Below are 19,667 nucleotides of genomic sequence, written 5' to 3'. Positions count from 1 at the left end.
CAATTAAAACCTACATACAATGTTTACAAATAATACATCAGGATCTTGATGTCAGGAAAAAAAAAATCCTCGATCACCTAGAAATCCAAAGACAAGGGACAAAATTTGGCTTGAAGCAAGCTTGACAAAGGCCAGCACTACATGAGCTCTTAAAGCTACTACTATATGCCAAGAAGGAAAAATGAAGAGAAAACAATTTCTTTTCACAATTTCATCAACATAAAGGAAGCTCTCATTTGGTATATCATGAACATAAACTTAATTTTTTAAAAATATTTTTTGGGGTTTTGGTGGCACTCAGCTTGGTGCTTGGGAGCTACCTGGTACAGGGACTTCTTAGAACCCTCACACCCCAAGCTTTCACGCCCTCTCTGGCCCAAGGCTATACTATCTGAACCTGCACAGTTGGACAGATAGCTGGAGTTGTGGAGGTGAGGGGCACTGAGCAACAGAAGGGTAGGGCATTTGCCTTGCACAATGCCAACCCTGCTTCGACCCCCACCCCCCTCACCACAGGAGTCGTCCCTGGGCACAGAGTCAGGAGTATGTCCCGAGCACGAGATGTGGCCCTCAAACCGAAACAACCCCAGGAACCAGAGAAGTTAGTGGTGCATGGAGACAGATGGCAAGGAAGAGAAACTGATCAACTTCCATATACCAGAACTACCCAAAACTAAAAAACAAAACACAGATATTAAATTTAAAAACACACACACACAACCTTCCCCAGGGCTGAAGAGAGTACAGCAAGTAGGACTCTTGCTTTGTATAGACCAAACCCAGGTTCAATACCTGGTACCACATACTCTGAGCCCCACTGAGACTGATCCCTGAGCAGAGTGTGGCACCCAAACAAACAAAACAACAAGAAAAAAAAAAAAAAAAAGAAAGAAAATTTGAGTTTTAGCATCAGCCTATGGCTGTGTCCTTACTCCCTACAGCATTGGTTTCTTTTCTCTGGAGAACTGACTACAACCACAAAAAGTCTACCTCAGACTCAAAGGAAAGTAATTTCTATTATCTCATTTCTCAACATCACCGAAAGGAAACGGGCCGAAGCTGTGGGTGGCATTCCTCAGCAGTGCGCTTACGTATGGAGAGAAGCCACAGCCTTCCTCCCGGTGCCCAGAAGCACACGCTACTGCTTCTCTCGGGCCAGGGGTCAGCGACCCACAGCTGGCTGACTGCTGTCCCTTTTGAAAATGGATCATGCATCCTTTCATTCTGGTCTTATGCTTAAAACTGCCTCTGTGTGCAAGGCTTGTTTTACAGTCACCTTCCTCTGTGCAATGTGGATGACCGAGAATCGTCTGTACCCAATAAAACTCGGAATGGAAGCCAGAGGCCACTCAACAGGCCAGAGAGCATGCCTTGCATGCGGGAGGCATCAATTTAATTGCTAGTGCCCCCACCAACCACAGGGAGGGATCCCTGGAGCACCAAGCTGGGAGGAGCTCCAAAGTACCCCTTGTCATGTGCTGGAGCGATAGCAGAGCGGGTAGGGCGTTTGTCTTGCACGCAGTTGACCCAGGTTTGATTCCCAGCATCCCATATGGTTCCCTGAGCACCGCCAGGGGTAATTCCCGAGTACAGAGGAAGGAGTGACCCCTGTGCATCGCCGGGTATGACCCAAAAAGGGAGGAAAAAAAGAGCACCACAAGTCTGACATACACCACACACACACACACACACACACACACACACACACACACACCCTGTCTGATATGCATCTTGAACACTGAACACTTGAGCAACTGCCCCCAAAAGAGTAATTCTCAGGGCAGCCATGTGGCTCGAGGACAGAGTGGACCTTGGATGCATGAGACCTGGGTTTGATCCCCATCACCACACAGGAAAAGTACCCACAGAATTGAGAATTATTAATTATTATAATTATTAATAATTATTAATTATTAATAATTCTCAATCTCTCGAGGAGTCTAACTACCATTTAATAAGTAGTAAGCAGCCATACCGTAAACAAACTCCACTCAATGCCAGTATAGCCAGAATTATAACTAAAAGCAAAAAGTTGTCCTGTCAGGATCCCCCCATAAAAAGCTCAAGTAGGGAAAAAAAAGATATATCAGAATTAAGTGGCTATCTCTTTTCCGGGTGTCTTATCTCAAGAGATTATTTCCAGAATAACTCCAGAGGAAAAAAGCGATTAAAGTATTCAGCTGTATGTATCAGTCCCCAAGTATCCAGGAGCCAAGAGTGACCACCACAACAGACCACCTTCCACTGTTGTGACTGGGTCTAACTTCTGCAGCCTTGGCCTAGGAGGCACTGCCGCTAATGACAGGTCAGGTCCAGTCTATTCTAACTGGTGTCACCAAAAAGTTTATGAAGAGACTCCTGCAACCTACAAGGTTAGAGAGGGACAAAGGAGCCACCAAGCCCCCAGTGCTGTGATTCTAGGGCCACACCGTGGACGGCACCAACTCAGAAAACGGGACTGAGCTTAAAAGTCCACACTCTTACTGCACGACACATTATTCTTGACCAAAAATCCATTCAAGATCTAACACGTTTTTGAGTCCAAGGTATTTCTGGCAGCACTCACCTGCATTTCTTGGACGAAAAGGAGCCGCAAGCGGAAGAGATTTTCAAACCCTGTGCTGTGACATTACTCGCTCACCACTTCTCAGTCAAGGGCCTTGTTCTTCGTAGTCAACATTTAAAGGCAACACACTTTCAAAGTTTTTTTTTTAACTTAAAAAATACATATTTTGGTGATGCTGGGGATCAAACCCAGGGATTCACATATTAAAGGATTAATTTTAAATGATCACAATTCCACCAGGAAACAAACACCGGCTGCTCACTGTACACGTTGTGTATGATTCACTATTGACACTTTCCTTGTTCCTATTTAGTACTGTGGCATAAAAAATGTGCCCTTATTTATGCTTCAGCAGACTTTTTAAAAGATTAATTAATTAAACCATTAATTAAATCAAATTAATTAAATCAATTCCACTGTTTTCGTGAGAGGCAAGCAGCAAGCAGAGGGGGAAAAAAGAACTGCTTTTCAGTACTTGCAGTTTGAGTAGAGTTCTACAGCCAATTTAACATGACAATGTAAAACCAGATGGAGAAAGAAATCTGATTCCACCATCTTTTACGTCTCTCTCACCCTGAGAATACCAGAGATGTCCACAGCTAAGAGCAAAATGCCTGAAGGGGCAGGCGTGGGGGTGCTCCAAAGCAACTAGAGTATTCAGCTTTCCTGTAGGCACCAGTCCTGAGGTCACAGGGGTAAAGAGTGACCTTCACAGTGCGAATTCACAGGAGTCGCTGCTGCGTGAGAAATCACTGCACCTTGACTGGCACAGCAAGACTGCCAACACCCAGGCTTTATTAGACACCGGCACCAACAGCAGACTAAGGCATTTATGAGGGAAATATTTTTATTTTCTCCAGATGTGACAACAAAGCAGGCCGTTCAGAAAATAAAGCACAGTCACTCCTAAGATCACTGTCCTGATTCTAAATTCTGATCTGGAGTTAGACACCTCACACTGCTCCACGAGGTCTCTCCAGGTTCTATCACTTCAGAGCGGTGCGGACTCAGAGGACCAACAGGCTCGTATTCCTCCTAGGCAGGAGTCCCGAGTGACCTGGGCCCACACCAGGCAGAAGCGGCAGTGGCAATGCCTGTCTGTGGCTGGTATGATCTGGGCAATTAGGAGGGAGACTGCAGTGCCACAGGCCCTGCTCATCCTAACTGCTTTAGGGAGAAACATACCTAAGTAGCTGTCTTCCCTTCAGTGCCCTGACATGGAAATCTGTCCACTGTATTAAACCAAATTAAACAGAAAGACATCTGAAAACAAATTCTTTGGAAGCCTGGCAAGCCTTGTCAGAGACTACTATGTCCCCACACAGCAGGGCGGGGAGCCTGCAGAAAGCATTTTGTTTCCATTTGCAAAACAAGACCCAACAGGTAATAGGTAAGGCTTCTGGGTCCAGGGTGGCCACCCCAAACCCTTCGGCCTATCCCAGAGCCCAGACACACACCCAGCACAGACTCCTTTCTGCCCGCTGTCAGCACACACCCCCTGCAAGTGCCCACAGTGCCCCCTGGCAAACAGAGACATCTGGATTTGGGTTCCTTCTCAGCGGCTTTGGGTACCGAGACGAGAGGATGTCCTGCCATGGTTTTTGGAGTATGTCAGTGCTGGACGCTGCCCCCTCTGAACCCACTCCCTCGAGGGCAACACTGCGGGCAGGCAGGAGAGAGAGGCTCTGGCTGTTCTTCTCCTTGGTTTTCATTTGTAGGAAGGACCCCATGCTGAGAAGCACCCACTATTTGAGCGGGTGCAATGCAGAGCTGGAAGCAGGTGGATGAAGGTACTTGCTCCTGACTCAAAGGTTAAGCATGCGTGACCTCGTCACCGCCAGCAGCCCTGCTCCCCTTCCCAAGAACCATTTACAGCCATTACTGGAAAAATTCTATGCTTTTTCCAGAATTTGCACTAGGAAAACAAGATCCCTCACTTTTCATTTCAACTTCTGCTTTTCACTCTATACCAACATATTCAAGGCTGTGGATGGAATGGAGGTGAGCTAAACATGTTTCCATGTAAGTCACTAGGTCAATGTGCACATGCTCAACCTGGAAGGAGAGAGAGAGGGCCCTCCCAGCCCCCAGCCCTACACACACAGACACTGAGTTTGTTTTTGTTGTTTTTTTTTTTTTGGGGGGGGGGGGGAGGAGGCTTGGTGAAGGTACACATTCGGCAGTGCTCAGGGCTTAATCCTGGTTCTGGCCCTACAATCAGGAATCATGCCTGGCTGGCTTGGGGAGACCACATGAGTGTTGGGATCAAATTCAGATCAGTTGCACGTAAGGGAAGTGCCTTACCTGCTGTACTATCACTCTAGCACCAACACTGCATTCTCAAAGGCATATTTCATTTATGATTTTTAAATTTTTAATCCCCATGAAGGACAGAATTACAAAGTCATTCATTATGACGTTTCAGGCATACAATATTCCAACAGCAATCCCTTCTCCATTGTCCTGGTGTTCCCTGTCATCATTTATCACTCCCGCCCAACCCCCGCCCCAGCACCAAGCTTCCTTCTGAAGACCAGTTCTCCTGCTCCCAGTTTCTACTGCCTTTGGGGCCATTATTCCCTTATGAAGAAGTTTCCTTACAGCCTACATATGAGCAAGATCATCCTGTCTGTCCCTCCTCTCTAACTTCACTCAACACGATACCCTCCAGATCCATCCACATAGCATTCAACTGCATGACTTCATCTTTTCATATTGTCAAGTAGTGCTCCACTGTGTAGATGTGCCATAGCTTCTTTATCCAGTCGTCTGTTCTTGGGCACTTGGGCTGCTTCCAGATTCGGCTATTGTGACTGTGCTGCAGTCAACACAGGAGTGCAGATGGCTTTTCTGCAGTGTGTTTGGGTCCTTTGGGTATATTCCGAGGACTGGGATTCCTGGTGTGGGATTGCTGGGTCATATGGAAGTTCGGTTGCTAGTTTTTTTGAGTCATCACTATATTGACTTCTAGGTCAAATTACAGTGAATTCTCACCTCTAGTAAATGAGTGTCCCTTTTTCCCAAACTTATACACTAAAAACTTTCACAAACCTACTTTGCATGAACTTCTGCTCTGCAAAGTTCATGTGTAACTTACTTCTGACTCACCACTACAGTTAAAATTTTAAAAGCAGCTGATATTTATGACATATTATAAATGTTTTGATTGCTATTTCTACGTGTGGGAAGACAAAGCTTTTATTTATGAGAACAATGTGGTAGTGAATAGGTATATCATATTGCATAAATTATATCACCGGGTATGGCAGAACCCTAAAAGTAAATAAAGTTTGAGAAACTCATGAAATCTTCAAAGACACAAGAATTTATTTACCTACCTTCACATTTTTACTTTCCAGGGAATTTCACAAACTAGACATTACAATTATCTACGAATGGCCCAAGCATCCGTTTACACAAGAACATTATCTGGGGCTGCCATTAAGAATCAGAAAGGGAGGAGGACCCCCCTCAGTGTCTAGAGGCCAGAGACGCGGGGCATCAATCTGTGCACAGGAGCAACTTAGAGGTCACTGCCATCGGAGGCCTCGAGTCCCACCAGGGGCTTTCCTGTAGCAGAATTTCTCAGTAAGACAGACCCACGGTGATCTGCCAGAGCCATATTCCCCGGGACAGCAGCGGCCACTGGCTTGGGCAGGTAACTAGTAAAATCTATCAAGTAAGAACAAAGCACACGAGGATACTTAAGCTGGTACCCCATCTTCCACTAAGGACATAACCAGTCACAATCTAAGTAGTTTCAGGAAGAGGAAACAATGGTTTCTGTACTCTGGTAGTTCTAGACTACAGCACATCTGTCAGTCAAAATACATGGCCATCTTTCACTGTGCATGTATTTCCTCTCAAGTACAAGCTTCCATTCCATTGAAACTTGATAAAGCAGCAGGAGGATGCCCAGGCACGTGCCAGCCCAGCCCTCCAGCAGGAGCCTCTGCCTCTGTCAGGGAAGGCGAGGGAGCCAGCCAATGCCAGCACATGCCACCTCGCCAAGGGGAGAAGAGGGAGGGGTTCCCCACTACCCACACCACTGCCAACACTGCTACAGCCGTCCCACAGGCAGTCAAAGAGTAAGGACAGAGCAGGACACTTAGACCAGGTCAGGTCACAAGGCAAGAGATGGGCAGGGACACCGCTGCACACTACACCCCCAACTGGCAGAGGCAGTGCCACACACTCGCCATTCACTACAGGGTCAGGGCAAGGCCACCCAGGACACCACACATTCCACCAGCAACGGCCACAACCTGTCACCCAACAGCAAATGCCAAGAAGTGCTTACTTGTGGGACGTCCTTTTCTTCATCATGTTTGCAGACACACCAGCATGGCCTAAAAGAGAATCAAGTGGAAAAGAGAAACAGATCATTCGAAATGAATACCTTCAGAACTTAGGAAGCAACTTCTGAAAACCTGCTGCAGGAAGCATGAGATGAAACAAACAGAAACCTCCATCATGTCCTCCCCCCACCCATGTTTAGTTTTTGGGTCATACCCTGTGATGCTCAAGGGTTACTCCTGGCTCTGCACACAGGAATTACTCCTGGCAGTACACAGGGGACCATATGGGATGCCGGGGGTCGAACCCGGGTTAGGATTGTGCAAGACAAACGCCCTAACCCTGGTACTATCTCTCTGGTCCCCCACCTTCGCCACAATTAAGTCTTCTGTTTACTTAGTTTCTGAAAAGGAGTTCTGGGAAGACAGAAGTATAGGCATAACAACATATCCCCTCCCCAAATAAGGCATAAAGAGGAAACTCAAATCTTGTGACCATGTCAGCCATGAATAGAATTCCTTTTGAAACCATTCGGTTGGGAACAAGACATGCAACACCTGGATCCAGACTCGAGGGCAGGCAGCACAGGCCATCTGGCCTGCCGAGAGAGACCATACCCCGCACACGGCCTGCCCTCGCCCATCAGCAGGAGAGCACTGTAGTCATGTTGAGAGTACTGGAATGCAGAGGGTGTCCCAAGTCTCGGGCTACATGAGAACCTGAGGCATGGAAGGCTTTCAAGTTCCACCCAGTCACCTATTTCAACAAAGGTAGTGAAAGTCACAAAAGGGCTTCCTGTAGGATGGCGAAAGCAGCCCTTGGAATAAAAACTGCCAGAAACCCAAACTAGGAACTGCCTGCGAAACACATTCCTTAAAGAAATCTTTAAAAAATAAGAAAGCATTTCAAATGCTTATCATCCCAACCAAAGTGATGCAAGTGCTGGAATGTGGGTCAAGTGAACGACCACCTCGCTGGCGTGTAGGAGGTTCCGGTCACCCAGCCCAGCACTGCCTGCACTGCCCACACCCTGCACAGCCACAAACATTAACCAGGAAAAAAGGCAGACTGCAAACCCGTAACAGAATTGTATGTCAAGCAATAGAACAAAACTGTTTTTAAAAAATCATAACCCTGGGCAGAAGAGAGTCTAGTGAGATGCAAGAGCCCATCCCTGGTTGGATCCCCAGGGATCACTTCTAAGCAGAGTCAGAAACAGTCCGGAAAAGTCCTGAGTATGGCTCCCAAACCAAACCAAAACCATACAAAAATCCTAATAAGTATATAAATAAAGACATTAAAATAAATTAAAAAAAACACAACTAAACTTGCAAAAAATATATGACATAAAATGGAAAAAAGAATTCTGATGCTATCAAGTTAGACACCCCAGAGAGATTAAAGATCCATGGACTGAGGGACTGGCACCTGCCTTGCACGCTGCATCCCCTCAAGCCCCACTAGGAGTGATCCGAATACTGTCAGATGCAGCCCCCAAACAAAAACTGAGACCCTACAACACAAAGGGTTCCAAAGTAGTTCATCAGGGAGACCACAAGGGAAGTCAGAGTTGCTCAGGGTAACCTTCAAGGCATTACCCCGTGGCCTAATGTCAAAGAAACAGAACTGCATGACAGAGCAGCAAGTGAAAGAAAAGATAAGCACCAGGTAAGCTTTCCAAATATGTTTGCAGCAGAGTCAAGAGATTCCTGAGTGCAGAGCGAGGGGTGTGTCCTAAGCACCACAGGGTATGGCCCAAAACCAAGAAACAGAACTTTATTGGTAAAAATGCAGGAATGGGTCTCTATTTTAATATTGTTAATACAGTACAAATGAAATTCTTCCCTCCTCTCCCTTAAAAAAAACCTGGAAATCCTCCACTATTTGAAAATTAAACAATCCTCTCTGTTTGAAGGCAAAAACCACAACAAAAATTCAACTCTTATGAACAGAAGACACAATGCACCAAACCTCATGGGATGAAGCAAATGTAGTTATAATACTGATTGCAATTCAGGTTAATGGAACACAGGACAACAAAGACCAGTATAACCTCTGAGAACAATGGGCCCCTGAATCAAGGTTTCTACGTCACCCCTTGAGGTTGACTGACATTCCCTATAATACGCTTTTTTCCTTTTTTAGACTTTTGTTTTGAGGCCACATCTGGCAGTGTTTAGGAATTACTCCTGGCTCTGCATTTAGAAATCACTGCTGGTGGTGGTCAGGGAACCATATGTGTTGTTGGAGATCAAACCCAGTTTGGTCAAATGCGGGGCAAGCACCCTATCCGCTATACTATGGCTCTAGCCCCCAAAGGCATGTTTTTTTTTAAAGGGGGTGAGGAGTCACCCACAGTGCTGGGATACACAGAGCTGGGAACTGCCTCCCAACACCACAGGTGGGGCACCAAAACTCCCAAAGAGATAAAATACAGATTTCTGTACTGATGTTACAATCACAAAACCAATCACAGTTGTTGGTTTCTTTTTTTTTAAGTTAGCTGAAAATAGATATATGGCCAATTGGCCCATGTACGATCATCCACTGCAGGACTGGCTGGAGCAATAGCACACAGGGTAGGATGCCTGCTTATACATGGACAAACTGCGTGTGATCCCCCAGCACCACATGGGCCCTCCACTAAGGAGGAGGAGAGCCACTAAGAGTGATCCCTGAGTGTGGAGCCAAAGAGTAAGCCCTGAGCATCACCAGGTACAGCCCAAGAAAAACAACAACAACAACAAAATAGATCACCTACAGCAGTTCATAAGAGAAGATGGCCTTAAGTGGTAAGGACTATCATGCACCAAATTCAAGTGCATCAGAGAAACAGGCAAGATGAAACAGACTGGAAAGAGGGCAAATCCATCTCCAACATCCCTGGAACATCTCTAGGCTTGGGTTAGACAGGATAGGGCAATAACCAAAGAAACGTGCACTCATCACAAAGAACAATAACCAATGCTGGCAGGAGTGTGGGTACAAGGCAGGAATGTTGGCTGGTCCAACCTTTGTGGAAAACAGTATGAACATTCCTCCAAGGAACTAGGAATTGCGCTCCTATAGGACCTAGCAATATGGTTCCTCAGAATATGCCCCAGGGGCCCAAAGACACAGCAGACACACCATCTGCACTCCAAGTTCATTGCAGCACTATTCACAACAGCCAGAATCTGGAAACAACCTGAGTGCCCAGAAGCTATGGCACAGCTACACAAGGGGTTATTATGCAGGCGTTAGATACAGAAATGAAGTTGTGAAATTCTGCTGATACATGGATGACACGGATAATATCATGCTAAGTGAAATGAGTCAGAGGGAGAGAGACAAACAGAACAATCACACTTATTTGTGGGATATATAAAAAAAGCGTAGTACGAGAATAATTTCCAAAGACAATAGAAACGAGGGCCAGGAGGACAGGGCCATGGCAGGAAGCTTGTCACAGGGGGTTGGCGCAATCAGGACAGAGAAGGCACCACTATGACAATGACAGTCGGAAACGAATACAGTCAAGAACTGGCTGCTGAAAGGAGGTGAAGGACATACATGATACCCATTCAGTATTTAGTGCAAACCACAGGTGCCGAAAAGGAAAATAAGAGAAAGTGTCTGCATAAAGAGGGCGGGCGGGGAGCTGGAGACCCTGATGAAGCCGGGTGCTGGAATATTTTACTACTGAAACTCTATCATGAGCAATTTTGCAACCGTATATCTCACAGTCATACAATAAAAACAGTAATAGGGTGGGACTGAGTTCTTGCTTATACTGGAAGCCCAAAGGACAATTCCAGCACTATATGGTACCCCAAGCTAAGTTGCCCAAAAACAAGGGGGGAAAAAAGGGGAAAAAACTCAAGGGGGACAATAGTACAGAGGGTAGGGCACTTGCTTTGCACATAGCCAACCCAGTTCAATCCCTGACACCCCATATGGTCCCCCGAGCCCTACCAGCAGTGATCCCTTAGGAGTAAACCCTGAGCATCGCTGAGTGTGGCCCAATAAAACAACACAAGGAAAGGACAAGAAAAGCCACAAAACAAAAATCAAGCCTTACTAAAACTGATGTTGTAGGCACCTGGAGCCTACAGCACCTCACCCACCCCATGCCCCAAGACTCACTGCTCCACTTCACAGGAAAGGTCACCTGGCATTAGCATCCGCCATGCCCTGCCAAATCACATGCACCCACCCCCCACCCCCGGGTCACCTTGCCCAATTAGGAGAACACCATGACAGAAACAAAAACTCCTTTCACCACCCAAGAAAAGGTAAGAATTTTGGACCGGACAGATACAATAGCACATAAGAAGCTTGCCTTGCATGCAGTCAACCTGGGTTTGTTCCTCAGTATCCCATATGGTCCCCCAAACACCACCAGCATTGCCGGGGTGATGAAAACCAAAAACTATAACAAGGATGCCCCCCAGCGCCATCTTACAGCACACAGCAACAAAGAAGAAAAGCGGGTGGAGGGCCCCACAGCTCCGGGAGAATGCTCCAGGTCCCAAACAGAGCCGATATCACCAGGACATCTCTTTTTACACAAAGTGATCAATGGAAAGTAAATCATCCAATGTTTCTCCCTGAAAATCAGGATTAACTCTTTTGCAAACCACAACACACAAAAGGAGAGAGAGAACAGAGGGGAATGCCCTGCCACAGAGGCAGGGTGGGATGGAGGGGGTGGGAGGGATGCTGGGATCCGTGGTGGTGGGAAATGGGCACTGGTGGAGGGATGGGCATTCGAAATAAATAAATAAAACAAGGAAAAGCTAAGTGATCAAAAAATAATCCATGATTCTTTTTAAAAAAATTTCAATTCATGATTCTTTATTAGGAATCCTATTAGGTGTTTATTTAAATTATATTTGACAGTGACAGAAAAATGAAAACAAGTAGCACTTGTTTACAAATAATCTGCATGTTCCAAAGACCACATAAAAGAGTAAGTATCCTCAATGGCATTGAAGGTATTATACCCAGGCCCGGGAGCTGAGCACAGGCGCAGCCCTGAGGCATTGCAGGCCGGCTCCTTGGTTCCACCTCCAGCACTGCACTGTCCCCCATGAACACTGCACCACAAGCAGCCCCCAAACACCAGAGACGTGGCCCCAAAACAAAAACTACATAGAAACAATGGACATGACAAAGAGAGTGCTTAAAAATTAAAAAATAGTTTTTAAAAAAGGATAAAGCTATTTCTAGTCTGGCATGTAAGGAGTTTGAAAGTCATCACCCTTATAAAAATAAAATTTAAAAAAAAAAGCCATCATCCTTGTTTTAACTACGGAAAAAATGGTGGTAAATCTGTAACTTTCTCAACTGGTCCAGGAAGGAAGGTCACAGGTCAGGGGTATGGCTCGGGGCAGAGCTCTTGCCTGGCATATGAGGTCCTGGGTTCGATCCAGGTCACTGTTAAAAAAAAAAAAAGTGGCTGAGAGGTGAGCTCACAGCACAAAGGGTTATACCTGAAATTGGAGACAGACCACACCAGGAATCTCAACTCCTCAGAGAAAGAAACGTCTCTACCAGTTCTCAGTGAGAACTATGAACCTATAGTGAACTGCTGAGTCTGTGTGGACAAGTCCCAGAATTACAAACTCCAGGAGCCCGCTGAGTCACCGGGGAGGAAGAGAAGGGGAGGAAGAGAAGGGGGCCTCGCCTCCAGGAGCTCACCAGATTTTCAGTGACCATCAAGGAAAATCGACCACCACCCCTGCCACCCCGCTTCCAGCAGTAGGACAACGTAGACCCCCCCTTTCGATGCTTTTGTTTGCTCTCAGAGGAAACCATGTCATCAGAGTTAAGCTACTGGAGCATGTGCGAGAGGGCATAGTCAAGGGGCAGCGTCCATCACCGAGGGAGGAGGCCACCGCCCAGGCCAGTCTTTGAAGCTCTGAGGCCCAGTCAGACCCTCTTGAATACACCCCCTTCTCCTCAAGCCATGCGTCTACACTCTACACTAGTTTATTTACTGGAGTTCTGAAACAATGTAAGGCATATGAGAGACAAGAAACGATCTGAGGGAACAGAGGGAGCAGGAGGTACAGCTTGCCCCAGCACCACTGCAGGTCAGCCCTGCACAGAGCCAGGAAAAGCCCTGGAGCACCTCCAGGTGGGGCCCCCAGACAAACCCCAAATATCTACAATTAGAAGAGACAGGGCAAACCTCAGAACAGACTCAGACTTGGCAGAGAATTCGGAATCATTCAGATCAAAAGGTTGGTAAGTGATTAATATGCTAAGGGAAAAATTATGAGAATGATGAGGACAGACCACCAGCAAGGACAGACGGTTAATTTAAGTGGAGAAATAGAAATCCTTAGAAAAACTACAAAAGTGGCAGCGATTAAAAACACTGCAACAGAAATGAAGAATCCCTATCATGTCCTCATTAACAGACAATAGGCAAAAAAAAAAAAAAAAAGATGAAACAATAAAGATTTCTAAAACAGAATAGTATAAAACCAAATAGAACAGATTCTAAAATTACACTGAGCGGTCAGGAGTCAGAGAGACAGTATGGTAGGTAGGGCACTAGTCTTGTACCCTACCGAAACGTTTAATCCTCAGCATCCCATATGGTCTCCTGAGCCCACCAAGAGTTATCTTAGCACAGAGCCAGGAGGAAGCCCTGAGCACATCACTGCGCTGTGTTGTTAAAAAATAAAACAATTAAAACAACTAACACTGCATATGTATACTGTAATCAAGCTACAGAAGACAGGATAAAATCACCTGGCCAAGGAGTAAGGCATCCCCTTCTGACCTCATTTCCTGCCTTGCCTCAGCCTATTGGAAGGCCCCTAGTTAAGCTGTGGCCTCAACCTGTGTACCTCCAGGGAAGCCCCAGGGAGGAAGGCCTTATGAAGTCTGGTACTGCTAGAGAACAGAGCGATACTTCTGGGGAGGGGGAAGACGGCTCGGAGAGCTGGCATGCCTGCTACACTTGCGGCAACCTAGGTTCAGTTTCTGGTACTGAACCCCTAAAAATTCAATATGCTGTGGGTCTTAAAACCATATGGGGGGGGTCAAAGAACCAAATATGGGGGATGGCAAAAAATGGATTAAGATAAATGTACAACTCATTATCAAATAAATGTTTTCCTTATATAACTATTTTTTTTACCCAGTATTGCGTAAAAATTCTCAGATGAAAAAGAATCTCAAGTGGGAAAAGTTTAAGAACCCCCGAATTAGACAATACACTGTTATTATTGTAACAGAAATGAAGAATTATAGGTTTTTGGGCTGAAAATATAGTAGAGAGTGGGTAGGGCACGCTCACTTTGCATTCAGCCAGCCCTGATTTGATCCCCAGATTTGATCCCAGAACCCCATATGGTCCCCCAAGCCCAGCCAGGACTGAGCCTGAGTACCACTGGTGGGACCCCAAAATAAACAACAGAAAGAATTACAGGTATTAAGTTCACTTTTCCTCCCCAGAATCTCTTTGCTAAGTAAGATACCTAAACTAGGTGTCAGAGAGAGAACAGAGGGATTAAAGTACTTGCCCTGTGGGCTACCTATCCTGGTGAGGCCCAGTTCCAAATGGCCCACTGGGTGATTCAAGGAACACCCCACTAAGGACAGGGCTGGGAGCAGACCCCAAGTACTGTGAGGTGCTGGGAACTAAGGGTAAGCTAGAGGAGAAGGTTGGGAGGCGTGGCTTATGGGACCTCTTGATCCAGGAGGCGGCATCAGGGTGGAACGCTGCCCTGGCGGGGGTCCTGTAACCGTGCTCCTCCTCCCAGAAGAATCTCCCCCAAGAAAGCCCATTACAAGGATATTTAGCCTGATATAGTAAGGCCTTCAGATGTGTAAAAGTCTAGCCGGGAGAGATTGAGACTTAGGCATTTGACCAAAGAATGTTACTCTCCTGAGGATTCCTGGTTCTCTGCTGACAAACACTGTACATGAGGCCAGCCGGGTTTCTCAGTCTCTGAGCCCCCCCGATCCCATACTTGCTTATTTCTGTCTTGTCTCTTAATCCTTGACGGTGTCCCTGATTCACACCTGTTGACTGGGTTTCTCCTCCTAATACCTAACCTTCCCAGAGCTCAGAGACAGGAATTCTGTAAACCTTAATGAATGTAGGGTACCATAATAACAACCAAGATCCAAGATGAAAATCCTTTTAAACAGAAAGAAGAGGTGCGATATTTCTTTCCCCGTTAGCGCTGAGCTAGAGAGCAAAAGGATTCTGAGCACTGAATTCCAGGCCCAGTTGCACTAGAAACCGAGAATATACTTTTAAACGCATGAGGAGCCAGAATTTACATGACGCAAAACTTCCCTGAAGGAGAGACATTCTTCAGGAAAAGAGTAAGAACATCATACAAATACGGTGTCACCAAGAAATGACAGTATAAAGAGAGAGCAGGACTCCAAAGGGACCTCCAGGAAGCCGACAGGACATTCAGCAGGAGAGAGAAGGGCGATCAGGGAGGGTACACATATGTATATAACACAAAGACAAAGGCCACAGCTCCAGCGTTACAATGAGCTTCTCTAAATTGCAAAGAAAATAGATGCAATAAAGACTAAAACCAGGAAGGCCACAGGGACCATTATAAGCAAGTCACGTCATGTGTACTATCGGAGTAATCCAGGAGTCATGCAGTACCAGGAACTGAACCCAGGGCCCATGCACACCACGCAGAGGGTTTGGCAACTGAGGGCAAGAATGCAAACCGCCAAAAGCAGGGAGAGCCCACAGGGTCATGGTTTGGTTATCTCTGGCACCTCAGGTCCCCTGAACGCCCCAGGGCATGGGCAGGTGCGGTCCAAAAACAAAAAATGCAAAGTGGCACAGATTTCACATATCACATACCACACAAAATTCAATACACTTTTGGTGTGTGTGTGTGTGTGTGTGCGTGTGTGTGTGGTGTGTGTGTGTGCGCGCGCGCGCGTATGCATGCTCAGAGACCACTCCTCTTGGTGGGGTTCAGGGGACGACATATGCTGCCAGGCTGGGTCAAACCAGGGTTGGCAGCATGCAAGGCAAGCACCCTACCCACTGAGCTATCGCTCTGGCCCATCAACAAGCATTTAAAATCTAAGTTCTGCTTCTATAAATCTATCCCAATGATACTGAAAAGAAAAATAGACAAATCCAGTGGTTGCAGTTATCGTTTCCAAGAGGAGAGCAGAAACCACCAAATGCCAAAATAACCGAATGTGGCACATCCACAAGTAGCCTCTTCTACTGTAGAGCCCTGAGGTACTCCTACCGAGTGTCAAGGACTGGTCACCAACGTGAGTAGTTGAAAAGACACTAGCAGGACATGCATGAATCACTGCGTACTGATGGCAGGAAGTCACTGAAAGGGAATGACTCACATGAGGAACTCACAACACTTTACTAAGATTTACCTATACATCGCTTTGTTGAGTCAAACTGGCTGCAGAGAAAAGAATCATAATTTTAAATCAAAATTTAAAAACTATTCCATGAGGGGCCGGAGAGATAGCACAGCGGGTAGGGCGTTTGCCTTGCACGCGGCCGACCCGGGTTTGATCCCCGGCATCCCATATGGTCCCCCAAGCACTGCCAGGAGTAATTCCTGAATGCAAAGCCAGGAGTAACTCCTGAGCATTGCTGGGTGTGTCCCCGCCCCCCAAAAAGGGAAAATAAATAAATAAATAGAAGGAAAATTTTTTAAAAACTATTCCATGAAAAAAATTGAAAATTAAAAAAAAAACTACTTCCATAATTCACAAAGCAGTTATTTAAACTAAAGAAAATCACAAAGGGCATGAAAAATTACACGCACTCAAGCTGCTCTAACTGCTCAGTCTCTCGTACATTGGCAGTCTCGTACATTGCCAAATAGCCAACTTTTAACTTAATTTTGCACGGACTTAAAGATGGCCCAGAGAGTCTGTTCCAGCAACTCATTTCTATTCGAATCTTCACCAATGCCACTCACACTGCAACATTCAACACCCTTCAGCCTTCTGTGCGAGCTCACCCTTGGGTCACTCCCTCCCAGCAAGCTTCCCCGGGAGAGTGCCAAGACTCAGCCAAGTTCCTAAATCCAGTCTGTGGTCCTAAGAGCAGCACTGACATCCAAAAGGGCGGCTTCTGGAAAACTCCATCCACATGAGATGAGTATTCTCACCACAGTAACAGGAAACCTGAAAAAAATCTCTCCCTAGAGAAATACACACTCCCAAATACTGACACATGGGAGTCTCCAAAGTCTATCCACCAGATCACAAAACCCCACACACAGCCCCAAGCAACCTTCTGTGCCTCCCTAGATTAGAGGATCAACTAGAGGCCAGGAAACTTCCAGCTGAAACAAACACTAGAAACAGACACCTACAGCAAACACATTCAGAAAAGGTTTTTCTGGTCTGATTTCTGGTGTCTGCAGTGCCGACAGATTGCGCCCTGGTTGTAAAGTTTGCTAGGAATGCTCACTTAGTGGCAGTACTCACGCAATTTTTTGTTGTGGTCCTGCTGGGGGTTACATACTTTTGGTTGTGGTGCTTGTTGAAAGTCAGCACACTGAACTGCAGAGCTGGCACACACTTAGTCATGGTGTACCACAGACTGCACACTGTTCCACACTGTTCTTACACCAGGACTCATTAACAGCACCACGGGGAATATACTCATGGTATAAGGGGTGGGGCTAGAGAGATGGTACAGCGGGGAAGGCGCTAGCCTTGCACTCAGCCAACCTGAGCACTGCTGGGGGTCCCCCACCCAAAAAAAAAAAGTCTCAGGGAGGGGGGGAAGTCTAACTGCAGCTTCATGGATGTCACATTATAAGGCAGATGTTCTACTGCTGAGTTATTCCTGTGCTCCAAGAACGTATAGGGAGCCAGAGAGAAAGTACATCAGATAAGGCACTTTCCTTGCATGTGACCAACCCAGGTTTGAATACATATGGTCCCCTGACACACACACACACACACACCACCGCCATCACCACAGAAAGGTTTTTGTTACTAAGTCTGTTTTTTGGGGAGAGAGGTGTCAAACCCTACCATGTTCTGGGGCTATTCCTGGGGGGAGCTGAGCAGTGCAGGGGAATTCAGGCCTCCTGCAGGCAAAGCATGTTTTCAGACTTTTGAGCTATCTTCTGGCCCCAAGAAAAGCTTCTCCTCAATGAAAGGCATAACCTAAGCTATAAGCTACTTGTATTTAGGAAACAAAAAATAACAAGGAAGTAGCTGGCAGGGGTGGCTACTAGAAATTTTAAATGTTCACAGGAATTATTTTTTAAGGATTGCAAAACAACATTCCCTCAGAAAGAATGAAAAAATGTAACTGAAGAAAGAAAAATAAAGACTAGTATAAGAGGCTCAACTCCCCTGGAGGAGGCCACACAGCAGGGCTCACTGCTCCAGCGCTGCACACGGCCGTGACTAGGGCAGAACATGTGACATCCTGGGGAGACCCTGGGTTCAATTCCTGAAATCACGTATTAAAAAAAGAAAAAAGAAAAGAAAAAAACCCAAACAATCAAATAAAAAGGTACTCTTTCTCTCTTTCTGATTTAGTTCCATTTAGTTTGATACTCAATTAATATCAAATTGCATACCACTTCGATAAACTATCATCTCTCTTAAAAGGAGGATGACTTTAGAAACAATGGGGGGGAGTGAGTTTAGAATGACACATAAAATATACTCTGGGAAATAAATTATTCTATCATGACAGAAACCTGGGTAGTTTCACTGGTCAGCAATTGAGTGGAAGCAGCTCCTGCAATTATGAGATGCTATAAAAGATTTCACAGCAAGCGCCAAGACTAACAAGAATGCCTCTACAAAATCCCACATTGGGCAGGCCCCCAGCTCAGCATTCGACACACCCAAATGCATTTCATACTTACAGCGACCCTGACAGGTACGCTACAACAATCCACAGTTTGCATGAGAGAAACTAAAGCTCAAAACATACCGCAAAGAAGCCTGAGCACCAGTGGATGTGGCCCCCAAGACCAAAACAAAGACTGAAATGTGCCACTATTATGGCTACAAAAAGAGTGAAATAACAAAAGGCCAAAAAGCCAAAGCCAAACAACAACCAAACTGGAGGTATCACATGTTCTGATTTCAAATTATACTGCAAAGGACTAATAATCAAAACTGTGTGGATCTGGAGTTAAGACACAGAGATTAACGGAACAGAACAGAGCCCAGTAATCTGCCCAGGCATATATGGTCAATTACCTTATGACAAAAATGTCAATAATAGGGCCGGTGAGACAGCACGGGAGCTAAGGCAGGTGCCTTGTGGGAAGTCAAGCATGATTCGATCCCTGACACTGCATGGTCTTGCAAGCAATGCCAGGAGTGACTCCCGAGCACTGCCCAGAGAGGTCCAATTCACGAACCAAAAGAACAGTCAAGAGCACACAATTAGAAAAGAATTAATGAACAGACTTATGAAAACTGCACAGCCACAAGAAAAAGAATTAAACTATACCACTATCCTACACCATAAAAAACAAAAACACACAAAATAAAACACCATGTGACTATTAGACATAAAGTCATAAATCCCTAGGAGAAGAACCTAGACCGTAAGATTCCTGCATAGGTCTTAGTTATGGTTTTGTGGTTTAGACCACAAAGGCAAGAAAAACTACAGGAAAAACAAATGGGATTATGCTGTCAAACCACGATGTTCTATGCCGGAAACTAACTTAATACTTTATCAGTTATACTTGTTTTTTAAATCATAAAAATGTGTAAAGCCCATAAAGCAAACTCAGAGACACGGAACAAAGCAGGACAGTCCAGAGAAAGCTGAGTTAGGTCAACTCTCTCAAGA

At 45.8% G+C, this 19,667-nt stretch overlaps 1 protein-coding gene across 1 annotated transcript in view; it reads right to left on the bottom strand.

Annotated features, from left to right (window-relative positions):
• The window catches only part of SPIN1 (spindlin 1), a 50,640-nt gene that overhangs the window by 9,568 nt on the left and 21,405 nt on the right, over positions 1-19,667 (bottom strand). The window contains exon 3 of the mRNA XM_056127044.1: positions 6,867-6,915. Coding sequence (XP_055983019.1) covers positions 6,867-6,915 — 49 coding nt within the window. The remainder of the gene's footprint in view (positions 1-6,866; positions 6,916-19,667) is intronic.

The sequence above is a fragment of the Sorex fumeus genome, unplaced genomic scaffold (assembly GCF_029834395.1).
Source record: "Sorex fumeus unplaced genomic scaffold, SorFum_2.1 ptg000063l, whole genome shotgun sequence".
NCBI classification, from domain to species: Eukaryota; Metazoa; Chordata; class Mammalia; order Eulipotyphla; family Soricidae; genus Sorex; species Sorex fumeus.
This window is presented reverse-complemented; position numbering and strand designations above follow the sequence as displayed.